Below are 21,843 nucleotides of genomic sequence, written 5' to 3' on the forward strand. Positions count from 1 at the left end.
ATTGGTACCAGCAATAAAGCAAAATAACACATCCCCGAAAGTCAGTCATCTCCTAGGAAAAGAGCTTTCTGGATTGATTTTTTGGATAGCAGCAAATTTAGGTCTTGTCCTCAGTCTTAATTGATAGCAGGTCTCTGGCTCTGACCTTTATTTCTTTAAACAGACACAAATTGTGCTGAATTGGGTCTATACTTCTTAAAAAAAAAAAAGTTTTCAAATTTCTCCTAATACCAGAGGGCATCTGAAGATAACAGTTATTCGTAGTAAGCTGCTATTACAGCTATTTGTACTGCCTCATAAAAGAGAATCTAAGTGCCAAGTGCATCATTTTTAAAACCATAACAAATTGGTGGAAAATATATTTTAGTTGCATGAAATTCTAAGCAAATGTTTTTTAAACTTAAATTATTACTCAATTTAGACACAGTTAATTTTTTTTAACAGAACTAATTTTTTTCTTGCATAATGGCCCGAGTTTGACTTAACACCCTGAAGAAAAATGCTGCAAGAAACAGAATGAAACCATACAGATCTTCCTCTGTGTGAACTTCACTCTTATTTTCTGAACACACTCAAACCGAGTGGTTATCATTAACTAGAAAGCAGACAACAAAATAATACCCCATTTTAAAAATAGTCTACACAACAATTTTTTAAAATATCTGTAAACAACAACCACAAATATGTCTCCTCAATTTAAGTGCCCCACACAGATACAACTGTCTTTCCCATCTTGCAGACTAAGCTAGGATTTCAGCTCTGCTCCAGGTATTGCATGCTTTACTATCACTGAAAATTCCAGCAGGGAAGAGAAGTCCTCAAAACATGGGATAAACGCTTTAAAAAAACCCAGGTTATTGTGTTTGGGTGGGCACGGTATGTACGTGCCTTCATTATTTATTGTCACAACAAAACCTTTCTTCTGGTGGCTCTGGAGAAGTTTGATAAGGACTCTTCTGCAAAGGATTCACAAGACTGCTGGTAGAAGAGTTGAAATGGGTAGATCTTGTCTCCCAGTCACATCAATTCAAGTTCTCATGCTGCTCATCTTTCCCAATTCAATACCAAAGGGAGGGAATGCCCAGGCACAGCACAAAATAAATATGCCACTGGAAATAACACTGCATGTATATCAGCATTAAAATATTTTTCCACAGCATTGAACTACCAAATTAATCTTCACTTGGCCACCTCTTTTTTTTTTTTTTTTTTTTTTTTTTTAAATACTGTGTTTACTAAACTCTCCTCACAGATAAAGCTAAGGGAATAATTATTTCTGCATCTCAAACCTAAACTACTTGTTTCCAGAATAAGAACAGCTGTATTTTTTATTATTATTTTAGCAAACTAGTATTTCTTGAACAGATACGTTCCCAACATTTCTCAAAAAAACCCAACACCCCAACATACACTTTTATCCTGATACACATAAAAAAAAATGCCTCTCAAACTCAGAAAGCATTACTTGAATTCCTTTAAGGGCTTTAATTATACACTATTCAAACAAATAGATGATGTTTGCCCTTGTATTATTTTCCAAAGAAATAATGAGCTTAACAGTTTGTGCTTGAATTCCAGGTTTTGACCTGGAATTCTGTTCCAGATGTCAGTGTGGCAACTGACCAGCCAATTCCTCAATCCAAGAATAATCTGCATTAAGTCCTTTGATTAAGAAAAAACTCCTCTCTGCTGACTAGAATTTCATTCAAATCTCCATTGTGCATATTAGAATCAGGTTTAGCTCCTCTTAACTGCTAACTGAAGTGCTGATGCAGCCCCTTATTTAAAAGATTAACCTTCCAAATCAACATTCACAGGCTTAAGAACTTAACTTGGAGTTTATAGAACCTAGTAATTGTTCTACAAGGGGTTTTTTGTTGGGGTTTGGGGTTTTTTTTGGGGGGTGGGGGGTGGTGGTTTTTTTGTTTGTTTGGGTTTTTAACAAACCACATCAGAATAACCTTAGAAATTCTTACTCTAGCACATTTATACATCAGCCACTGAAGAAAGTTAGCTGCTATAGCTGTATGGGCAAATCATTAACTTCAGTACAATGTAATGTGGCAGTACAGAATTCAGTGTAGGGTGAAAAAAAATTGTCTGGAGAGCTAATTAGATACCTGGGACAATAGTCTGTGCTCTGAGCTTCACTCACGTCTGTACCCAAACTAACCAGGGTAAAAATTTCTTGTGCAAAAAGCTGAAGCCACTTAGTATTCCACAGAAATAGAGCATCTCCTGATCCAGCTCTCTCTTCACTAGTGGGAAGAACTACTGTGCTTCCCAAGAAGAAAACACTATGAGAAGATCTTCACAGGAGAAGGTCTGCTTCCCATTTACTCCTCATTTTTAACTGGTCAAAATACTTACATAAGGAATTTTAATTGCAAAACCTATGTGCCAATAGGACTGTGTCTGTGGACAGAAGCTAAGCAGGAAATGTCATTGTCGCAAACTTGGACTAAATCTTAGAGCATCTTCTCCTCATAGCCCACCATATCAAACCCACCAGGAATATTCTTTCCTGACTATGAATATCACCTAATCAATTACAATTTTTAATTTAATGTTTAACAGCTTTCTTACAAAAAGATTTGCCAACATTTTTTCTGTTAACAGATTTCAGTGACCTATAACCTATCTGACAGATCTGCAAGGACTCAGAATAAACTCAGCACACAGTCACCATATGGCTTTGACAACAGCATGTTGGGAATATGTATAGTAGAAAAATGGAATATAGTTGGAACTTTTTTGCTTGTTTGTTTTTGGTTGTTGTTTTTTTTTAATTTGAACTGTGGGAAACTATGTTCTTATATATCCTGGTGGTTATATTCATGACTTACACAAAAGGGGGAACAAACTAAAGTATATGGAAGGTGCAACTTCAACGTGAATCATTCACTGCAAGAGTGTGAAGAAAGTCCCATATTTGTAAGGCTGCTTAACTGAAATTAACATAAAACCAAATCATACTAGTCTCAGTTTTGATTAAAAATGCCTCCCCTACCCTCAAGTGGTTTATGGCTGTACTAGTACAACAAACAGACAGAAACCATCCCCAGGCATTGGAACTTGATTCCATACGTTGCTAAACTGCTTTGGCCTTTGCCAGCTACCACTCTTCCAAAGAGCACCAGGGCACAGTTAGTAGTCAAAATGCAGCAGGTAGCATTCCCCACAGACAATCTGGGTGCAGCCACCCTGCCTAAAGGTATGAAGAATTGTTAGGATAGATGCAGGCCAGTTGGCTTCTGTTCCAAACAACACTGCTGGTTTAATAGCTATCCAATAGGTACTTGTGTTCTGCTCCATTGATGATCACAGTATTTAATCTTTGCTAATGCCTATCTTCATATTAAAACTCAACAACAGTGAGAGGTAGAAGGATCTGAAAAGCTCAGAAGCCAAAGATCAAGAAACAGAACCTGAAGCCACCCCTTATGTATAAATGTTAATCATATCCTGCGTTTTAATTAATGCAATTACGAGAACACTACAAAGAAATGTTAACATGCTTACTCTGTGTTAGCAATGCTCTGTACCTTTTAAGACTATAATTCAGTACTTTGCTTTACATAGTTAAAATCCTATTTATTCTCCTTAATGAATTACTGCCTTCCCAGCTGGAAATGGTTCTGGTAATATTAAAAATAGCGTCTCATAGCCATTAAGCTTTATTGATGGTATTTTATGCACACAGAGATAGTGCAATAAAATTAATTTTCTTCCACATGCCCCTGTTAACTTTTTCTTTTTTACTTGCTCCTTTAACATTCTCTACCAAAACAAATCATCTTTCCTTATCATGGTAACAAGGTTACACTTGAAAATAACATGGTTCCAAAGCATGACTACACAAGAAAGAGAAATCCACTAAAGGTTATAAACCACATCTGACTCAAAAACTTCCCAAATGGAAAATAACCAGAGACTAGAAAAGTATTAGAAGTATCATGTGTCTGCCCTGGTCTTATTCTTCCTTACGCTACTAGAGACAGCATATCAGGCTAGACAGACCTTTGTTCTAATAAAGCACAGTCATACTTAGGTCTTTTTAAGTCAGCAAATAAGTTTAATCACCTTAAACTTTGTTGTTTTTCTTAAAACAGAATTACTGTTATTCTCTAACACTCATGGCCTAATAACTTAAACTCAGGTTACTGAAAGAACAGCAAGATTCCTGGTAACAAATAACTATATTACTGGAATAAACACGGAGTAATAAAGTTATCATGCATGAAGTTCAGACTGCCACATCACCCTTAACACCGTTCTGGAACTCGGTTATGTGCTGGGAAATATCCTCCATTGCAGAAGTTCAGAAAATGCCTGCTGGTAGCCTTGCAAGTTGAACTAGCTGGGAAGTCTCTGATAACAATGTGTTTGTAAAATTCATCACGGTTTATTAAAATAGTTCAAACAAACTGTCATCAGGGGAAATCTTACTGCATAGGGCCTACATGCAACACCCTGCATCTGGGTGTACAAGGCTGCTCTAGCATACAACTGGTTAGACACAACCAGACACCATGGAATTCTTGACTCTCTGAAACTTCCTTCATTTCTGAACATCAGCTTCCAGGATGGGCTCTCACCTTCTATAAACATCACAATGAGACCTTTCTTAGGCTAAATGACGCAGGGCATCTACACTCCCTCCAAGTCTGCTCGATCCCTCAGCTATCTAAATTTTGAGCACTGGAAAGAAAATCAAAACCAAAAGACGACAACCTTGAAACAAGATAAAAACCAGCTCTTGGTAATAAGCTAGAAGCCCTGATATCTCAAGGAAAGGAACAGTCTGCATGGCAAAAATTCTTTGGAGAAGGCCAGATACTGCAAAACCAGTAACAGTTCTCATTTTTATGACTGACAATCAGTGTGGAAGTTTGCTCACCACATGCTGGTGCTCCCACGTCAGTGTCACATCCAGCCCAGTGGGCAACACTGAATAGCTCACACGTAAAAAGCTATCTTGAATGCCGACCTCTCCTGAACACACATATCTAAAGGATATACAAACTGCTTTGTTGTATAAATTCACTGCAGAGAAATCTTGTTTTAACGTTTTTCCCTTCATACTGTTATAATATACCCAGAGTCTCTGTTTATTATGGAATTTGAATTTTATCTCTGTACAGTAACAGTCACAACGCACTGTTATACTTCTGAATCATTATATATTGAGCAATGATCTCTGATCTCCTTCCCTTACCCACTTTGCTTCCAGTTAACAATTTATGAGCTGGAGATAGCATGAGGCCAAACCTCAAAATAATCTCATTAGTACCATTTATTTTCTTTAGTCATACTTTCGATCTCTATAACTTCCTGGGGAAATGAGTTTCATGATTTTATTACACTTGATGTGAAAAATACTCCCTTTTAGGTTAGTTACCTGTTAACTGTGTGCGCCCTATTTCTTGCATTGCAAAAACCAGACAGTGATATGAGGAAGGTGGCACAGAAACTACTGCAATTTTACAGACTTCTGTCACCTTGCTCTCCTCCTTTACTGACCATTATTGCCTTTTCAGGCTAAAGAATTGTCCTGGTTTCAGCTGGAATAGAGTTAATTTTCTTCCTAGTAGCTGGTACAGTGTGTTTTGGATTTAGTGAGAGAATAACGTTGATAGCAACAACTAAACCATCAGCATGTTAAGTAGCGTTTACCCTAAGGATTTTTCAGTTTCCCATGTTCTGCCAGCAAGCAGGTGTACAAGAAGCTGGGAGGGAGCAGAGCTGAGACAGCTGACCTGAACTAGCCAAAGGGATATTCCATACCATAGAACGTCTTGCTCTGGATATAAACTGGGGGGAGTTGGCTGGGAGGGGCGGATTGCTATTTGGGCATTAGTCACCAGGTGGTGAGCAACTGCGTTGTGCATCACTTGTCTTTTCTTGTTTGTTTTGTGGGGTTTTTTTAATTTTATTTGATTATATTCCTTTACATTACAGTTATTATTATTATTACATTTTGTTATTATCATTAGTATTACATTTTATTTTAGTTATTAAATCGTTCTTCTCTCAACCCACAAGTTTTACTTTTTATTTTTTTATTCTTCTCCCCATGCTTCTGGGAGGTGGGGAGAAGTGAGCGAGCAGCTGCATGGTGCCTAGCTGCTGGCTGGGCTTAAACTATGACAAGAATACTTACACAAAAGCTAAAATGTGACTAACTATCAAGTTCAGCCCTAATGTACTTTTTCTGTGTCTTCCTGAAAAGCACCAGAGCAATTAGGCAACAAAGTAATCAAAGCAACTCCTGAGTCTGGGAGTATGGGTGGATTAGGGCTCCCTCTTAAGAGATTTATTTCTAGTGGTTTGGACCGGACTGCAGAAAACAGAACCTATGAAAACATAAACCAAAGGTAAGTCTTAGAAAAAAGTACTCGAGACTTAGTGGCAAAGATATATTAAACTTTCTTGTGAAAATTCCAGAATTACAAGTACAAATATCAAACACTAATACAGTTTCCTACCTTTCAAAATGTAAAATTAAAAAAAGCCTCATTAACATGGAAAAGATAACCTCAAAGCCAGTAAAAATTCCATGCATGGAACTAGCTATTTGATGCTTCTATCATCATGAATCATCTAGTCTTTCTGCAAAAGTGACTGTTGTCCTTGATTCCTAAGAAGCAAGGCACAAAAGGATTCCTCTTAGTCATCGAACAGTTAAGTGTTGACTCCAAATAACTTCGTAAATCCAGTTTATCCATCTTTCAACTGAAAGTGCAGTATGATGCTTTCAGAGATAGCAGGAAGCATGTAGCTCAAGGGTAAAGTCAGAAAGAAGAGCCCTTTAGCAAACTGAAAATGTTTCCAAGTTGCTTGCCAGATCTCCTCTTTCACAAATTCTTTAACGTGCTTTCTTGGCTAATTATCAGTCTGCTCCCTGTATCAAGGCCAGTCTATTTTGAAAAATATGACAAATATTCAGACACTGCAGTATAAAGAGTGCCTTCTGTAACAATTCCGATGGTGTCTTAGCAAAAAAAAAACCAACAAAAAACAACCAAAAAACAACCAAAACCCCAAACCGAACACACACACACAAAAAAACCCCCACCCAAAAGTGTCAAGGCAAAACTTAAGCTACATTGTCAAGCTTGTAGATACTCCATATTCTTTCCTCGGTTCCTTTAGATCAACATTTGACAGAAAAAACACCTACCAAACACAAACAGACACATTCTTCCCCACGCCAGCATCTCAAGTGAAATTTGTCCACTAAGATTAGAAACTAGCAACCCCTATTCACCACCACCCCCACCCCACTAAACCCCTCTACCTTCATCCCTGAAGAACTGCAAACACTAGATACCAGACAGGAATATAGAAAATGCCTCTCCCATGCCTTGAAAATACAGAGCTGCTGTCCTGGACAAGATTATTAAATAGAAGCTGGTTTTGCCCCAAGTTCTGCCAACTTTGTAAACCTGTCAGATTAAAAGGAACTTACTTAAACTCACACCAATTCTTCTGTAAAGCAAACTAGCCTTGTGCTAAAACAGTAAAGAGGCAACACATGCAGACAACTAGTTCTACCACTGTAGTAGTGTCACAAAAATACACATACCTGTCCACATACACATAAATAGGCACACATGTAGATACTGGTAACAAAAATAAAAATATTTCTTGACTCTTCAGTTCTCATTACTATTGTCTATCACTTGGACAACAAATTGGCAAACTCAGACTCATTCTGTAGGACAACTAGACGCTTTTCTAAGATACTATAATGCACAGTAAACTTAAATGTACTTGTGTCAAAAGAAAGGCATAATGATACACAAACGAATAGTCTGCACACATAGCAAAAGCCTAAAAGTGAAACTACTAAGTCTTGGAAAGTACTCAATTCTCCGTTTTTAGAAAATCTGTTCCACAATCTTAACTCTGCGCTTTGTTAACAGCAAAGCTAAGAAGCGATGCTGTATTTCAAGCTCTAGAGTTGGTTCTTTAGCCACAAACTACATAATTTAATAACTGACTTTCTATAGAAGAAAAAAAATATTGCCAGTAACAGCTTGGTCACCTAAACCTTGAAGAGCAAAGTGACTTTGTGAATCCATATTACCCACATTCACAATTGTGGCAAGCATATAGAACAAACAGAATGGCTACTGGATGAATCAGATTATGATTGACATTTTTTAGTCTTTTTTTTTTTTTTTTTTTAAGATGTCAATCACATATGTCATAATTTACCTACATGTAACCTGTAGCCAAATTTTGCACAAGATTCCTCAATTTATTTTAAGGCACTTAGATAGTACCACAATATCAATGCTCTATCTTTATCAGAGACATAAATGAATGGGTAGCTACACAGATGTCCAACCAAAATATTAGAAGTCAGCTCTAGAATTTTACTGAAACCATAATTATGTTTCTTCTGAATACATGACACTGGAGTAATTCTTACAGTTGCTCATCAATTTATGCATCATTAATGAAATAAGTCAACAGTTCAGTCTGCTCCATTTATACTAGTTTTTTTAAAGGCTGCATCTATGCTTTCTTAAAAAGAAGCCTTTCCATGAAGGCAGCACTGCTTACTAACTTAACAGATGGGCACCTATAAACTACCAAAACCAACATGTATGGCAATATCACACCAAGGCATACCTCCCGTAAATGAAGCAACAGAGATGTCACTTAAGATTAAAAACGATGAAAATCCCTGCAGAAAGCAGTCTGCTGCCTTAGCTTCACAGTCCCATGGCCCGCAAGACAACAGTGTTCACATGAGGTAGACCTTCATTTTATATCAATAGTATTATTTTTGCCAAGTGGCATAGATTTTAAGATCTAAGAATGGCTTCAGGTAGGCTGGATAGCAATGAGGACAACAGGAAAATTACTCATCAAATGTATACATATAATTTCCCTAAAGTGTTAGACAGTGCTATACACATTATTGGTGACATTTTTTTGTCCTTACAAGAACATCTATCTCAACTGTGACAATGCTGCTTATCTTGTCTCTTTGCTGGCATATGATTTTATTTAGAATATAAAAATAACCAAAAGCCACCTTACCTTTTTCTTCATCTATTCGAAAAACTCCTATACCAGATCCATCTCTGATGGAATATCTAATCTCCCCATCTCGTCCCGCATCTTCATCGTAAGCAGATACTGTCATTACTGAGGAGCCAACAGGGGCATCTTCTTTTATAAAGCCTTTATCTGCAAATACAGAGAACCGTGGGGGGTGCAAGTTCTCATTCACATCAACTACCTCAACCTCAACGTAACACGTAGAGGACAATGAAATGGGCTTTCCTTTGTCCTTGGCCCGCACAGTCAGGTTATAAAGTTGTTTCTTTTCATAATCCAGCCTTTGTACAATACGTAATGCTCCACTTAGTTTGTCAACATCAAAGGTGCCATCTCCATTGTCCAAAAGACTGTATCTTACTTGACTTGACTGGCCTAAATCAGGATCATAGGCTTCCAGCCACGTAATAATAGTTCCCTCAGGAAGATCTTCTCGAATTTTCACATGATAATTTGAAGGAATAAACTTAGGAGGATTGTCATTAACATCTTCTACAGACACTTTCAAAATAACTGTTGAATATAATTGAGGTTCTTCAATAGGTTGGTCCCTAGCCTCTATTTTCAAGAAATAGACATGCTGTTCTTCACGATCCAGAACCCCTACAACTTTCACAACTCCTGTCACAGCATTAATAGTAAACTTGTCTGTATCTGTAAGAAGAGAATATTTCACTTCTCCATTAGCCCCCAAATCCTTATCAGTAGCTTCAATTTGAATTATTTCACTGTTTGGCTCTTTGTTTTCACTCACTTCAACAAAATAGCTGTCTTGCAGGAACTCTGGTGAGTTGTCATTAGCATCCAAAATTTTTATATCTAAAAGGTGCCAGGCAGACTTCTGCGGTATTCCAAGATCATAGACAGTAATATTTAGAGTATATTTATCTTTTACTTCTCTGTCAAGGGGAGATAAAATTTTCAGCACTCCTCTTTCCATATCAACAATGAAACTACTATCTTCATTACCTCCAGAAATGACATACACTAGCTTTCCATTGAAGCCAGTATCAACATCAGTAGCATTCATAAGTATTATGCTGGAGCCCACAGGTTGGTCTTCTCTTATCTCAATGCTACTGGGGAGAGTACTTCTAAACTGAGGTGCATGCATATTCACAGAGTGAGTGTCAAAGGAAACATCCTCAACTTCTCCACGACTGTGCAATTTATTTGCTTGTAAGAGTTTCTCTGCAAGCATTTTGGCAACGCCAGTTTCTTCACATCGCAAGTTGACCGGTTTGCGGCTAGTAGCTACAGTTATGTTGATATACAATGGCTTTGCAAAGTTTTCTCCATCTGTAGCTGTAATTTTCAAACTGTGAAAAGACATTTTAGCACCTAGGCCATCTACTAGTGACTGTTTGAGTGAAAGTACTCCAGAATTTGGATTTAGGCTAAATAAATCCAGTTCATTTCCAGATTCAATTTGATATCTCACCAACTGGAGCTCATCAGCATCAATAGCAGATACAGTTGTTATTTGTTCTCCCACACCAAGATCCCTGGGGATTGTTCCCTCACAATTTATTTTCTCAAAGAGAGGTATATTGTCATTCAGGTTATTTAAAACAATAGTAACAGGAACTTCAACTTCTCGACGATATGGTATACCCCAATCAGAAGCTCGAATCCTTAAATTGTAAACCCTTGGCATCAATTCATAATCCAAGTCTTCTGAGGTACTAATAATCCCACTGAAATGGTTAATCACAAATGGCAAAGGATTTAGGTTTGCAATGCTATAGGTCACATAACCATTCTCTCCTTCATCAGGGTCTTTTGCACTTACTCTCATGACACTCGTACCTATTGGCACATTCTCATCGAAGGAGGCTTTATAGGATGTCTGGGTAAATTCAGGAGGATTGCTGTTCATGCCTAGTACCTTAATTAATACTTTTGCAGAAGCTCTTCTGTCACTTGTCACAACTTCAAGTTCAAAATGGGATGCATATTGTGCTTTTATGGGTTCTAAAGTGGTAATAAGACCAGTGTGAATGTTTACATTGAATTTTCCTTTGCCCGGTGTATTTTTAAATACGTATTTTAAATGTGGGTAACTAGGCAGAGCTTTCACCATTATCACAGGTGTGTTTGGAGGGGCAAATTCACTTATTTCAGCTCTATATATCTCTTTTTCAAATCTGACAGGACCAGACTTAAATTGTGGTGATGTCACATGAATAACTTTTACAGAAGAAAACTGTGGGGGATTTCCTTTATCTTTAGCTTGAAGGGTAAGGTTGTATCCAAAAGGGTGGCTCTCCCAATCGACGTGAGCAATGGCTTTTATTCTGTATTCTTTACCTCCTGGAACAGACCTCACTGTTTTGAACTGTTGAAGAGGATCACCTGCAACAATATTTAATGATGCTATTTCCCCATTTGAACCCTGATCATTGTCCTCTACAGTTACAATTGCATAAGTTGGATCTTTGTCCGATTCTGATGGAGTCAATGTAACAGCTGTAATAACGGGGGCATACTCGTTTGCTTGCTCTACATGAACAGTTAGTTTTGCCATACTGCTTATGCCACTGCTACCATACAGCTTCAGCCCACGGTCCACTGCAAGAATTTCCATCTCATAACGCTTAGTATCTGAGTAGTCAAGTCTACCAGTTAGAACTACCACTCCACTAGTTGGGTGTATAGCAAACACATCTGTTCTTTCTTTAAAGCTATAGTAGAACTCTCCATTTGTGCCTATATCTGCATCTGTTGCACTGACTCTTGCGATGCTGGTCCTTATTGCTGTGTTTTCAGGCAAAGAAACACTGTAAGATGTTGGAGAGAACAAAGGCCGCAAGTCATTTGTATCCAGTACCTGTATCCTGACCTTCGTGCGTGTTTCGGCGTTTGTATTTTTTTCAACTGCTTTAACAGTCAGCATATAATGGTCTTTTACCTCTCTGTTAAGGATAGCTGTGTTTCCTCCCTTGGTCCGTATTCTCAAAAAGCAAAAGTTTCCAAGAACATATTCTTCAGCTTTGAACAAGTTCTCATTGTCACCAGAAATAATTTTGTATCTTAGGTCCCATAAAGGATTTGTAATGTAAATGCCCATTTTCACTGGATGCCCAACGTAAGTCTTGGCTGCAGAATTCTCATACACAGTGGCATTATACTGTACTTGTGTAAATTGCATTGGTGGAGCATGATGTGGCCTTTGATTTCCTTCACAGTTTCCAAAATGCTGCACCAGCAGCATCAGCAGCAACAGCATAGTCAAGTATCTTCCCATGGCAGCAATTGCAAAGAAACCCTGAAACAAGAGAGAGAAGTGTTAAGACTTACGACTGTTCAGATATTAGTCAAATAACCTTGATGTTTAGCTTAGAATTCACACTTGAAAGAAAACTAGAAGTTACACATTTAGGTTATACCCTTTTTGCAGAAAGTTTCAACGTGATTTACAGTAATAAAAATAAAATAAAAATTAAACCTCCTAAAAAATACCAAGAATCCACAAGACCAAAAGTGCAGGAATTACTACCATGACCCAAGGAGAACACACAGAGTTAACTTCAAATGAACAACTCCACGGAGCACCATGTTAGACGAAACATGCCAGCGCTGTCTGCTATAAGTGAGCAAACTAGATCCGAACTAATCTGGAGTAGTGAACATTCACTCCAGTCCTGTACTTCATACGTGACGTTGTCTTTCAATAGAAAATTCTCTTCCCTCATTTCACTTAGATTGTAAAATAGCTGATGTCCAATGATGTGGAAGTAAACTGCAAGAGTTGGCCTGGAATTACCATGAATCCTTCAAAGTATCCTATAAGCACCTGTTTCGAGAATTATAAAAATTATAAACAGAGAATAATTCTGTATGTATTGTATTCTCTCCAGCTCCGAGTACCCTTATACAAGTAGTGCATATCACAAAAAACATTTTTATCAGGCATCACTAAGTTGTAAAATCAATAAAGAATGAGACCTATTCCTTTATTCCCCTCTCGGAACAGATCTGAAACAAATTAGTATCAAAAGCTATGAGAACAGGAATCTATCAAAGTAACTGGAGGAACTATTAAGACATGTTTCTCCAACACACTCCAGAAATGACAGCGAAAGAGCCTAGAACAGCAAGACAGACATGGAGACACACCCTCACTGGCTTTCCCTTTTGAAGAAGTCAGCCTATCATTTCCAATGCCTAAGTCCAGGCAAGACTGCAGTAGGAAGACAGACAGAAACCTCAGGAACAAGACAAGACCTTTGGGACCACCTTCTTCATCTGGGTTTATAGCAACAGTCTTTACTCCCAACAGGATAACAAATCAAAGCTTCAGAATGCTTCCTCAACAAGCCCAAGATTTCAACAAAATCTCGGGGGAACAATTTCTTTGCAGCAAGTAGAAAGCAATCTAGCTTTGACTTGATTACTTTAAGTAATACGCACTCCTTTCTTCCACCTTGCCCTATTTATCCTAAATATTTTTCCCTTACCTCTCCCTTAGCTTCCCTGGCCAGTCTGTTATGCAACTCATACTAACTCCTAACTGTACCCTTCCTTCATTGTTCCTGACCTTTTCCTTCCACATTTTAGCCCCAGTTTGTCCTCACTCTATCTTTGGCTGTCAGCCTCTCCTCAGTGCCTATCGTCACACTACTTCTGTTCACCTCAGCTCAAAAGGTATCACATTATGTTGTCTCCATCCTCCACTTACATTTTCTCTTACAGTTATTTCTCCCTCCCCTAATTCTTATCTGCTCAAGTAGATATGTGAAAGATTGCATTGGCTGAAATTCCATGGACTGCCTCTGCCCACCAGAAAGCATTAGAGCAAATTAATCTACTTGTATCAGCAGTTCATTCCAAAACCTCAGAAGAAACTAATTCAGTCACAGCTGTTAATAAGTCAATAATTTTGAGAAGAGAGAATTTAAGACTCAGATCCACACAAACTATAGGAAATACTGGAAAGGAGTAATGAAAATTTAGCTAGTATCCTTCTGGAAGAATAAAAAAAAGTGCATGTCTTCCAAATTATCAATTAAGTTACATGATTAAAGCTATAACCATAGCAAACAATAAAAAGTGAATGAGCAAACAATAAAAAGTGTATGAGCTTTTAAAAGAAAGTCACTAGCTGGAACCACTACTTACAAGGTCTTAACACTGGATGAAGGAAAGTTTGGGAGGGCAAATGTGTGTGAGGTTGGAACAGCCACCATTTCAATGAGTTAACAATACTATTCCTCCCCTATCTACTTTTCTTCCCAGGCTATGATTTGTCCTGGGAATAAACAGTCACTTGGGTCTCCAGGGCTTCATTCCTCTAACATACTGCCAAGTAAATGAACATTTTCAACAAAAAAACAACAAAAAAACCCAGCCAAAACTCTGCAATAAGTAACTGATATCAATACTTCCAAAACTCCAAGCAATTAAAGGTGCCATCAGACTGTCCTAATAGACATGTTAAGAAATTATTACATCATTTTTAAGTAATCAACAGAAACAGTTTTTTTTTACTCCATCTTGCTGGAATTTTCAAAGCTGTCTGTTATCAAAAACTACTTAATGAGCAGATCTTTCCCTCTTTTCTCCCTCTGTTACAATAGGATTTATTTTTTTTTTAAGTTTACGCTGAAGTCCAAAACCCAGCTTCACCTCTGATTCTATGGCATCCCGTAACTCACTGCCTATAGACTTACATTTGGAACAAGCTGTCTGAAGTGGTGTATTTATTACATAACACATTGTACCTCTCTGTATCTTTTATCATTTGCACCTCACATCTCAGGCACGTTAGACATAACATGCACCACACTATGATGCATTAGACTGCATTAAGATATCCAAACTCTCCATTAAAATTCGAAGTTAAACAAACACATAGGTTTTACTACTACTGTAAATATTTTTCTGTGCCATAATACCTTAAGCACTTTTTGCTACTTTTCTGTAATAACTTCAAGTGGAGTCTGCTCAGAACTGGCAACTGGCAGCCTATTACACACGATGACACGACTAGCAGTAAGAGAATCCATTCCTCAGGAGCAACTTCTAAGGTTTGCTGAGTCACAATCCAGAGCTTAAGAGCATCTCTCAACTGAACTGTTTTTATCTAACATGGTTAACAAGTTAGTCATTTCTGTTACATGACACTTTTTCCATCTTGTCATAATTTACAGAGCTACTGGAAGCTAAAAAATGTTGATCCAGGATTATCCAAAAATCAACATAATATAATCTTGATAAATATCTAAAGTATTAAACAATGCCAGTTGTAAAGACAGATAACTACTAAGGGAAAGTATGAAAATGTTAAGATAAAGTGATAATGTGTTAGATATAAACTCAGATGGCTCATTACAGTGAGCCAGAATGACTGAATTTCAGAAACATTTTAGCCAAAGGCTACACTTTGAACTCCTAAATTTTTTATTATCTTTGGAATATGACCAGTTTAGGATTTTCTGCATCCATTTTCAACACAGAAGGCAACCGTTTGCTTAACAAAACATCATAGCCCTAGGTTTATAAGAAGTGCACACCGTATTTATACTGAAAAGCTACTTTCAAACAAACTTTGATTTCCTATTTGGAAATTACTATTCAGATATTTTTTATTTATAGGCATATCCAGGTAATTTTTATTTATACGCCCATTCAGCATTGGGATACATTAGTTACAATGTTAACAAAGTTATTAACGCATCAACACCATTAACATAATTTGTATATGGGAAAAAATACTAACACAACTTAGAAATATGAACTATCTTCACATTAAAGGTACAAGAACAAGCAAAATTTTGGGGCTAGCAGACCTCAAAGTGATAACTTAGAAATGAATATGATTTGGATAAGTCAGCAGTCATATAAAAGGCTGTTTCTCTTAGCAGTATATTTACAGTATCTAGACTTCGAAGTTTATAGCTTGAGATTTGAAAGTTTTAAGCATAAAGTACAGAATTTAGTAAGTTACAATCTCAATGCCAAGCAAGCCAACAAAACCCAGACAAAACAAGCTTATATTCTACATAATGTATCAATGGGGAGCATACATTGAGAGATTTACTCCCCCAGCAATCAAATAAAAGTCACAGGTAGAAAAAGAACCTAAATCAGGCCACACAGGCAAAGTAGCAAAAGTCTCAGTCCCATTGCTATCCCTTTTCTACACGCAAGATCTGCCAGTTAAGTCCAGAAGGACCTACTGTAAGACGTAAGCTACATGATTTACATTAGCAGAACAAGACTTTGTGAGCATGGCCTGTTACACCGCTCTAGGGACACATCAGAGAGCATTTTGAGGACTAAAAGTATTGTAGAAACAGCACTAAAGAACCTCTTGTCTACTGAAATCTCTCGCTAACTTTTAAAAAATGTAGCAGGGGTTTCCCTCCCATACGTGCACCAGCTTCTTTGATTTGTAATATTAAGTTATTAACACTAAAATGTCTCCGTCAGTCAGTTTTGATCAGCATAGGCAACTGATGCTGTTTGACACAAATGCACTGTGAAAAGTTATTACTGCAGTAACTAAACTGTCATGACAATGTTCCCATTGTAGAAGTCTACGAGAGATGGTGTGGCTTTGGGGGCTGCACTAACTGTAGTCACACCTACTCTTTCAAATGTTTAAAAGTAATTATTTATGTAGTCTGATTGGGAAAAAAAAATAATCAGATTTAGCTGTTCCAACATGCTTACATTTCCAATAAAAAAAGCTTAGCAGTGTATTTTGCTTTTCTGAAAGGGAGGGTGTGGGTCTGTTTTGGTATTCAGAAAATTAACACATGATGAAAGCGTATGGTAACATTACTTTAGTAAAGCTGGTAAGTTATTCAAAAAATGTACATTGTCGCAGAGATTAACATAACAGTTTCAACTTGTGACTAAAGTTCAATAAGTTTTACACTTGTATTCTCCACATTATGAGTTAATCTCATGAGATACTTTGATTTATGCTTTTGAGATCTTTGCCGTTAGAAGAAAAATGCAGCAGCTGTATTCAAACAGCATGCACAAGATTCTGAATCCAGAGTGAAACAAAGTTTCACATAGAGAATTTCGACTATTTATCTGTACAGCAGTTACCTACTACTCACCAGTTGTGCAACAAAAAGCAGACCTCCAATCTCCGTGAATGAAAGACTTTGATTGAAATTTAACATGGCACCTTAAAGTTTGTGATGACAAAAATAGTTTTAGTGAGCTTAAACTCAGTTTTAAACTTTAAAAAAAAATGTAAAAAGTGTAAAGCTTTGAGGGTTTGAAGGGATTTTATGTTTGCTTACTTGCACAGATACCAGCGATAACCTCGCCATATAAAGTTCTTTCGCATGCTAAGTTGCAAAAACCAGGAGACTATCCTACTACTGGGATGACTACTAAAGCTCTCCTTCCAGTCTCCCAAAACTAAGATTTTAGGATTTCACAGAGAACAAAACAGAAACTTAAAAATGAAAGAGTTTTCAGCGTTAAAGTAAGGTATTTTACTCACTGAACAGCAGAGTATTTCCACACGGCTAGACAACTAAATTGGAAATACACATCTATTACACAGCATTCTTTCCTTTTGCAGAAAGACAGCAGAGGTGGTAAAAGAATACAGGTAGTATTTCCCACGTAACTCCCTAGGAACAACTTGCACGCAAGTAGTTGAAACCGTAAGAAAACCTGCTGTTAGAAGGGAGCGTTTTTTAATTTACTAGTGCGTTTCCAAACCGAAAAAGCTTCCAACGAGGGGATGTTACCAGCTGTAAGGCACACCCTTACTTACCGACACCAAGAGATTAAACAGCGCACCTTTCACACAGAGCTTTGTTTTGCTTCAACGGCCGTAAAGAGGAATTAAAAAAAGGCAGCAGAAGCTGGCTGATGCGCTCAGCCGGGATCTCCCAGAGCCGCTGCTAAACGCCGCGTCCTGGCGGGCGCTGCCCTTTATCTTTCGGAAGAATCCGGCGAGGATCGCAACGAGGGACGCGGGGTTGGAAGTGCAAACAAAGGAAGAAAGTCACCCCAAGGTACTTCCTCGCCGCGAATCGCCCCTGCCGGCTTACCAGGGAATTAAGTTTGCAGTGGCCCATCGGAAGCAGCCGAAGACACCTTGCCTCCAGGGCAAAATATCACCGCCACCCCTTTTCCTCGACGCAACTCACGAGCAACCTGCCGCCTGAACTAACTTCTGCCGGCTAAACTGCCGGCTCTCAGGGGAGCCCGGCCGCGGGGAGAGGCAGCGGGGCGCCCGGGCCCGCCGAAGCACGGCGGCCACCGCGGCCGGCCCGGCCCGGCCCGGCCCCGCGGGCGGGGGATATGGGGGAGGGGGCCGGGGCCGGCGCCGCTCCGCAGCCCCTTCCCGCGGGCCCCCGCGGCACAAGGCGGCCGCTCGCCCGCCCACCCACCCCCTCCCGGCGGCCTCGCCGCGCTCCCGGCCTCCCCTCAGGGCCGCAACTTCCCGAGGGGGCCCGCGCCACCCGGCCGCCCCCTCCCCGCGCCGCCGCTGCCCGCCCGCCCTCGCCACCAAAACTTCTCCCAACTCGCCCGGCTGGCTCGGCCACGCCGCGCCGCCCCGCACTTCACCTCGCCTCTCCTCTCCGCGGCTCGCTACCTGCGGGGCGGGGGCACGGGCCGGGACCAGCCCCGCACGGTGCCCGCCGCGCCGCTCCCCCTTTCTTCCCGGGGCCCCAGCGCGCCTCTCCGAAGCGCCTCACCGGTGCCTCTCCGCCCCCCCCCCCCCCCCCCCCCGCTGCCGTATTCCTCCGCGGCGCTGGACGGCCGCCCCTCCGGAACTCGTTTTCGCGGCGCTCCGCGGGACGCGGGAGCGGCGGCGGCGGCAGCAGCAGCAGCCTCCGCACCCCGGCCCGCCTCCCCGCCCAGGGCCTAGCCCCGCCGGGGAAGGACGAGAGGGGGAGCGGGGGGAGGGCGAGCCAGAGCCCAAGCCGTTTCTCCCGGTGGTCTGGCGCTCACGGGGACGCCGGCGGGGCCGGGGCGGGGGGGACCCCCCTCACCTCCGCCGCGCTCACCCCGCTCCAGCCCGGCCGGGGCGGCAGGGAGCGGGGTGCCGGTCCGGGGACGCGGGCGGCTTCGCGTGTGGCTAAGTCGTCCCTCGGAAAGGCCACTCGGAAACTTCAGAAGGCTGCTGCCGGGGGACGTCTTAACGGGGATGGAGACGAGACCGTCAGAGCCCACGGGAACAGCCGGTCCTCGATGGCGGGGCTTTGCCGTCCGAGGAGCAGCGGGTACCCGGGACAAGCCCCGCCGTCCCCACTCGCGCCGGTGGCAGCGAGGACCGCCCTGCGGCGACCGCAGCGCCTGGGCGGCCGCTGGCCCTTCCCCCGTGCGGCGAGCGGGAGGGGGCGCGGGCGGCCGGGCTGCCGCCCCCGGGCCGCGCCGGCCGGGCTTGGCCTCGCGCCTCCCGGCCCCGGGCTCCGGGCTGGGCTGGGCGAGCCGCGGCTTAACGGCCGCGCGGAGGGAGGTCTCCCGGCAAAGGCCGAAAAGGAGCGACGGCTACCGCGGCTCCCCGCCACCGTTTTAAGGAGTAGCGCCGTGCCCCGGCGCCGGGAAAAGCAGCGGCGGGGGGAGCGTCTGCGGAGCCGGGGAAGCCCGGCGGCGGCGGCGGCGACGACGACGACCACCCCCCCCCCCCCCCCCCCCGGGCCCGGGGAGGGGGTACGGGCTACCTCGGGCGGGGAAGCGCCCTGCAGGAGTCATGCTGAAGGGGTGGCCGTCAGCCAGCCCAACGTTAAAGATTAATACTCCGAAATAAGTCCTCGGAGGATTCCCCGCTCATTAATAAGTGATCACGCTTAATAACGATCGAACGTTCGCCTGGGGGATCCCGACCCAGCGGGCTCACGGCGAAGCTGGGCTGCGGGCGGCAAGAAGCCGGCGGGGACGCGTCAGCCCCGCCACGTCTTCGATCAGCCCCGTCAATAAATAACGCCGGCTGCGCGGGGGGGCCCTTCGGGAACCACAGCCTCGGGCGCCCGCGGCTGCGGATCGGAAGGAACCGACCCCCCCCTTTCGCAAGCGCCGGCTTTCCGGTTCGCCAGCCCGCAGCCGGGAGGCTCCGCCGTGCAACTCCCCCGCAGCGCCCGGGGCCGCCCCGGCAGCCCCCCGGTGCCCCGGCACCGGCCGCCCCGCGGCGGCGGCGGCGGCGGGGCCGCAGTTCCGCGGCGGCCGGGCAGGGGGCGCCGCGCCACAGCGCACGGGCGGCCGGGCAGGGCGCCGGCAGCCAGCCCGGTCTCGGCGGAGCGGAGCCGGTAGCCCGCGGCGCCGAGCCCGGCTCTGGCTGCGGGCGCTCGGGTCGGGAAACCTGCGTGCCGCTGTGTGCGTGAAGGTGGCGGCATAGCCAGGGGTGCCCTCAGCGCCAGGTACGCCTAGCTTTTTGGATAAAGTCGATGTGCAGAGAGAGAGAGAGAGGGAGACAGAAACGCACGTATCCTACACAGTTATAAACTACTGGTTTATGCGAAGAGCTGAGTATTTTCAGCAAGGCAACGAACTAGAGCACCGAAACCGCTCATGCGAAATCACCTCTCCGGGCACCCCGCTGATAATAAACTCATTAAACAAAGAACTCACCAGACCAGCTGGACTCGGCGCTCTTCTCCCAAAGTCCGCTCCAGCTCGGTCCATCTCCGCGCGCTTCCTCCCCCCCTTTCTGTTCTGTCCTTTTGGGAAGAAGCGAGCAGTGCCCCGGTGCCCACGCACCTCTAAAGCGTGAACTCCGCCGCGGCCCCGGCGCTCAGCGCGGCCCCGGCGCGCAGCAAGCGCGGCGCCCGGCCCCATCGCCACAGCGCGGCATGTCGGCTCCGACCCATCCGCTGCTTTACACTTGAACGAGGGTGGGCAGGAAAAATAGACGGGGAGGGGGAGAAGAAAGGAAGAAAAAGGAAAAAAAAATAAGGCGAAAGGGAGGGAGAGATCCAACTTTCTTAAGACATGTCCAGGCAAAGAACGGGCAGAGTTGAGGAGTTGCAGCAGCGGAGAGTGAGAGTGGGGAAGCTGCGCCGGATCGCCGATTCCCTCCCTCCCTCCCTCCTTCCTTCCCTCCTTCCCCCCGCCTCCCTCCCTCCCTCCTTCCCTCCCTCCCTCTCCCTCTGCCTTCTTTCGCGCTCCGTCCGTCCCCCTCGGACCGTGCTCTCGGCAGCACCACCCCCCCTCCCCGCCGCTGCAGCGGAGCGCGGCGGCAGCAGCGGCAGCGCGCACCGCTCCGCGCACCGCGGCTCCGCGCGGGGCCGCCGCCGCGCACCTGGGCCGCGGCCGCCCGCCCGCCGGCGAGGCGAGGCGAGGCGAGGGGCCCTGCAACCCCCCGGCCCCCCTCCGCCGTGACTCTCCGCGGCCGCCGCCGGCCAGGGGTCCCGCCGGCTCCGCCGCCGCAGCGCCGCTGGGCTCGGCGGGACGCCGCTTCCCCCGCCGCAGGGCTCCTCCTCGGCGGGGCACGGCCGCTAAAATAAGCGGTGACTCCTGGTGGGCTGAGCACGGGGATCTCCCACTCTCCCCCCGCCACGCTAAGACTGGAATAGCTCTCCCTCTGCCTCTCCCTTTCCCTCTCCTCTTTCTGTTTTTCTTTTTTTTTCCTCATTTCCTTCCCGCCCCCCCCGTTTCTTATCCTTTTTCTTCTTCCTCTTCTTTTTCCCTTTTCTTCCTTCCCTTTTTCTTTTCTTCAGGGGAGCTGTATTTTTCAAGGCACAGGAAAGGGGTGTTCCCCCCCCCCCCCCCCAAAAAAAAAAAAAAAAAAAAAAAAGCAAAATGGCAGCTCCTTCTCAAAAATAATAAATCATAACCAAGCAA

At 43.4% G+C, this 21,843-nt stretch overlaps 1 protein-coding gene across 7 annotated transcripts in view; it reads right to left on the reverse strand.

The window, feature by feature from the left end:
- The window catches only part of FAT1 (FAT atypical cadherin 1), a 113,314-nt gene extending 92,454 nt beyond the window's left edge, over positions 1-20,860 (reverse strand). For 5 of the 7 annotated variants that reach the window (XR_007505573.1, XM_049797549.1, XM_049797542.1 and 2 more), the window contains exons 1-2: positions 20,632-20,860; positions 9,058-12,346 (exon numbers count right to left, since the gene is read on the reverse strand). Coding sequence is in view for 6 of the 7 variants with exons in the window: in XM_049797549.1 (XP_049653506.1) it covers positions 9,058-12,346; positions 20,632-20,838 (3,496 nt within the window). In the remaining variant the exon portion in view is untranslated. Of the gene's footprint in view, positions 1-9,057; positions 12,347-18,107; positions 18,161-20,631 lie in introns of those variants that run through there. The other 2 variants (XM_049797560.1, XM_049797579.1) reach the window with 1 other exon arrangement.
- Positions 20,861-21,843: the final 983 nt, after the last annotated feature.

The sequence above is a fragment of the Accipiter gentilis genome, chromosome 3 (genome assembly GCF_929443795.1).
Source record: "Accipiter gentilis chromosome 3, bAccGen1.1, whole genome shotgun sequence".
Taxonomy (NCBI): Eukaryota; Metazoa; Chordata; class Aves; order Accipitriformes; family Accipitridae; genus Astur; species Astur gentilis.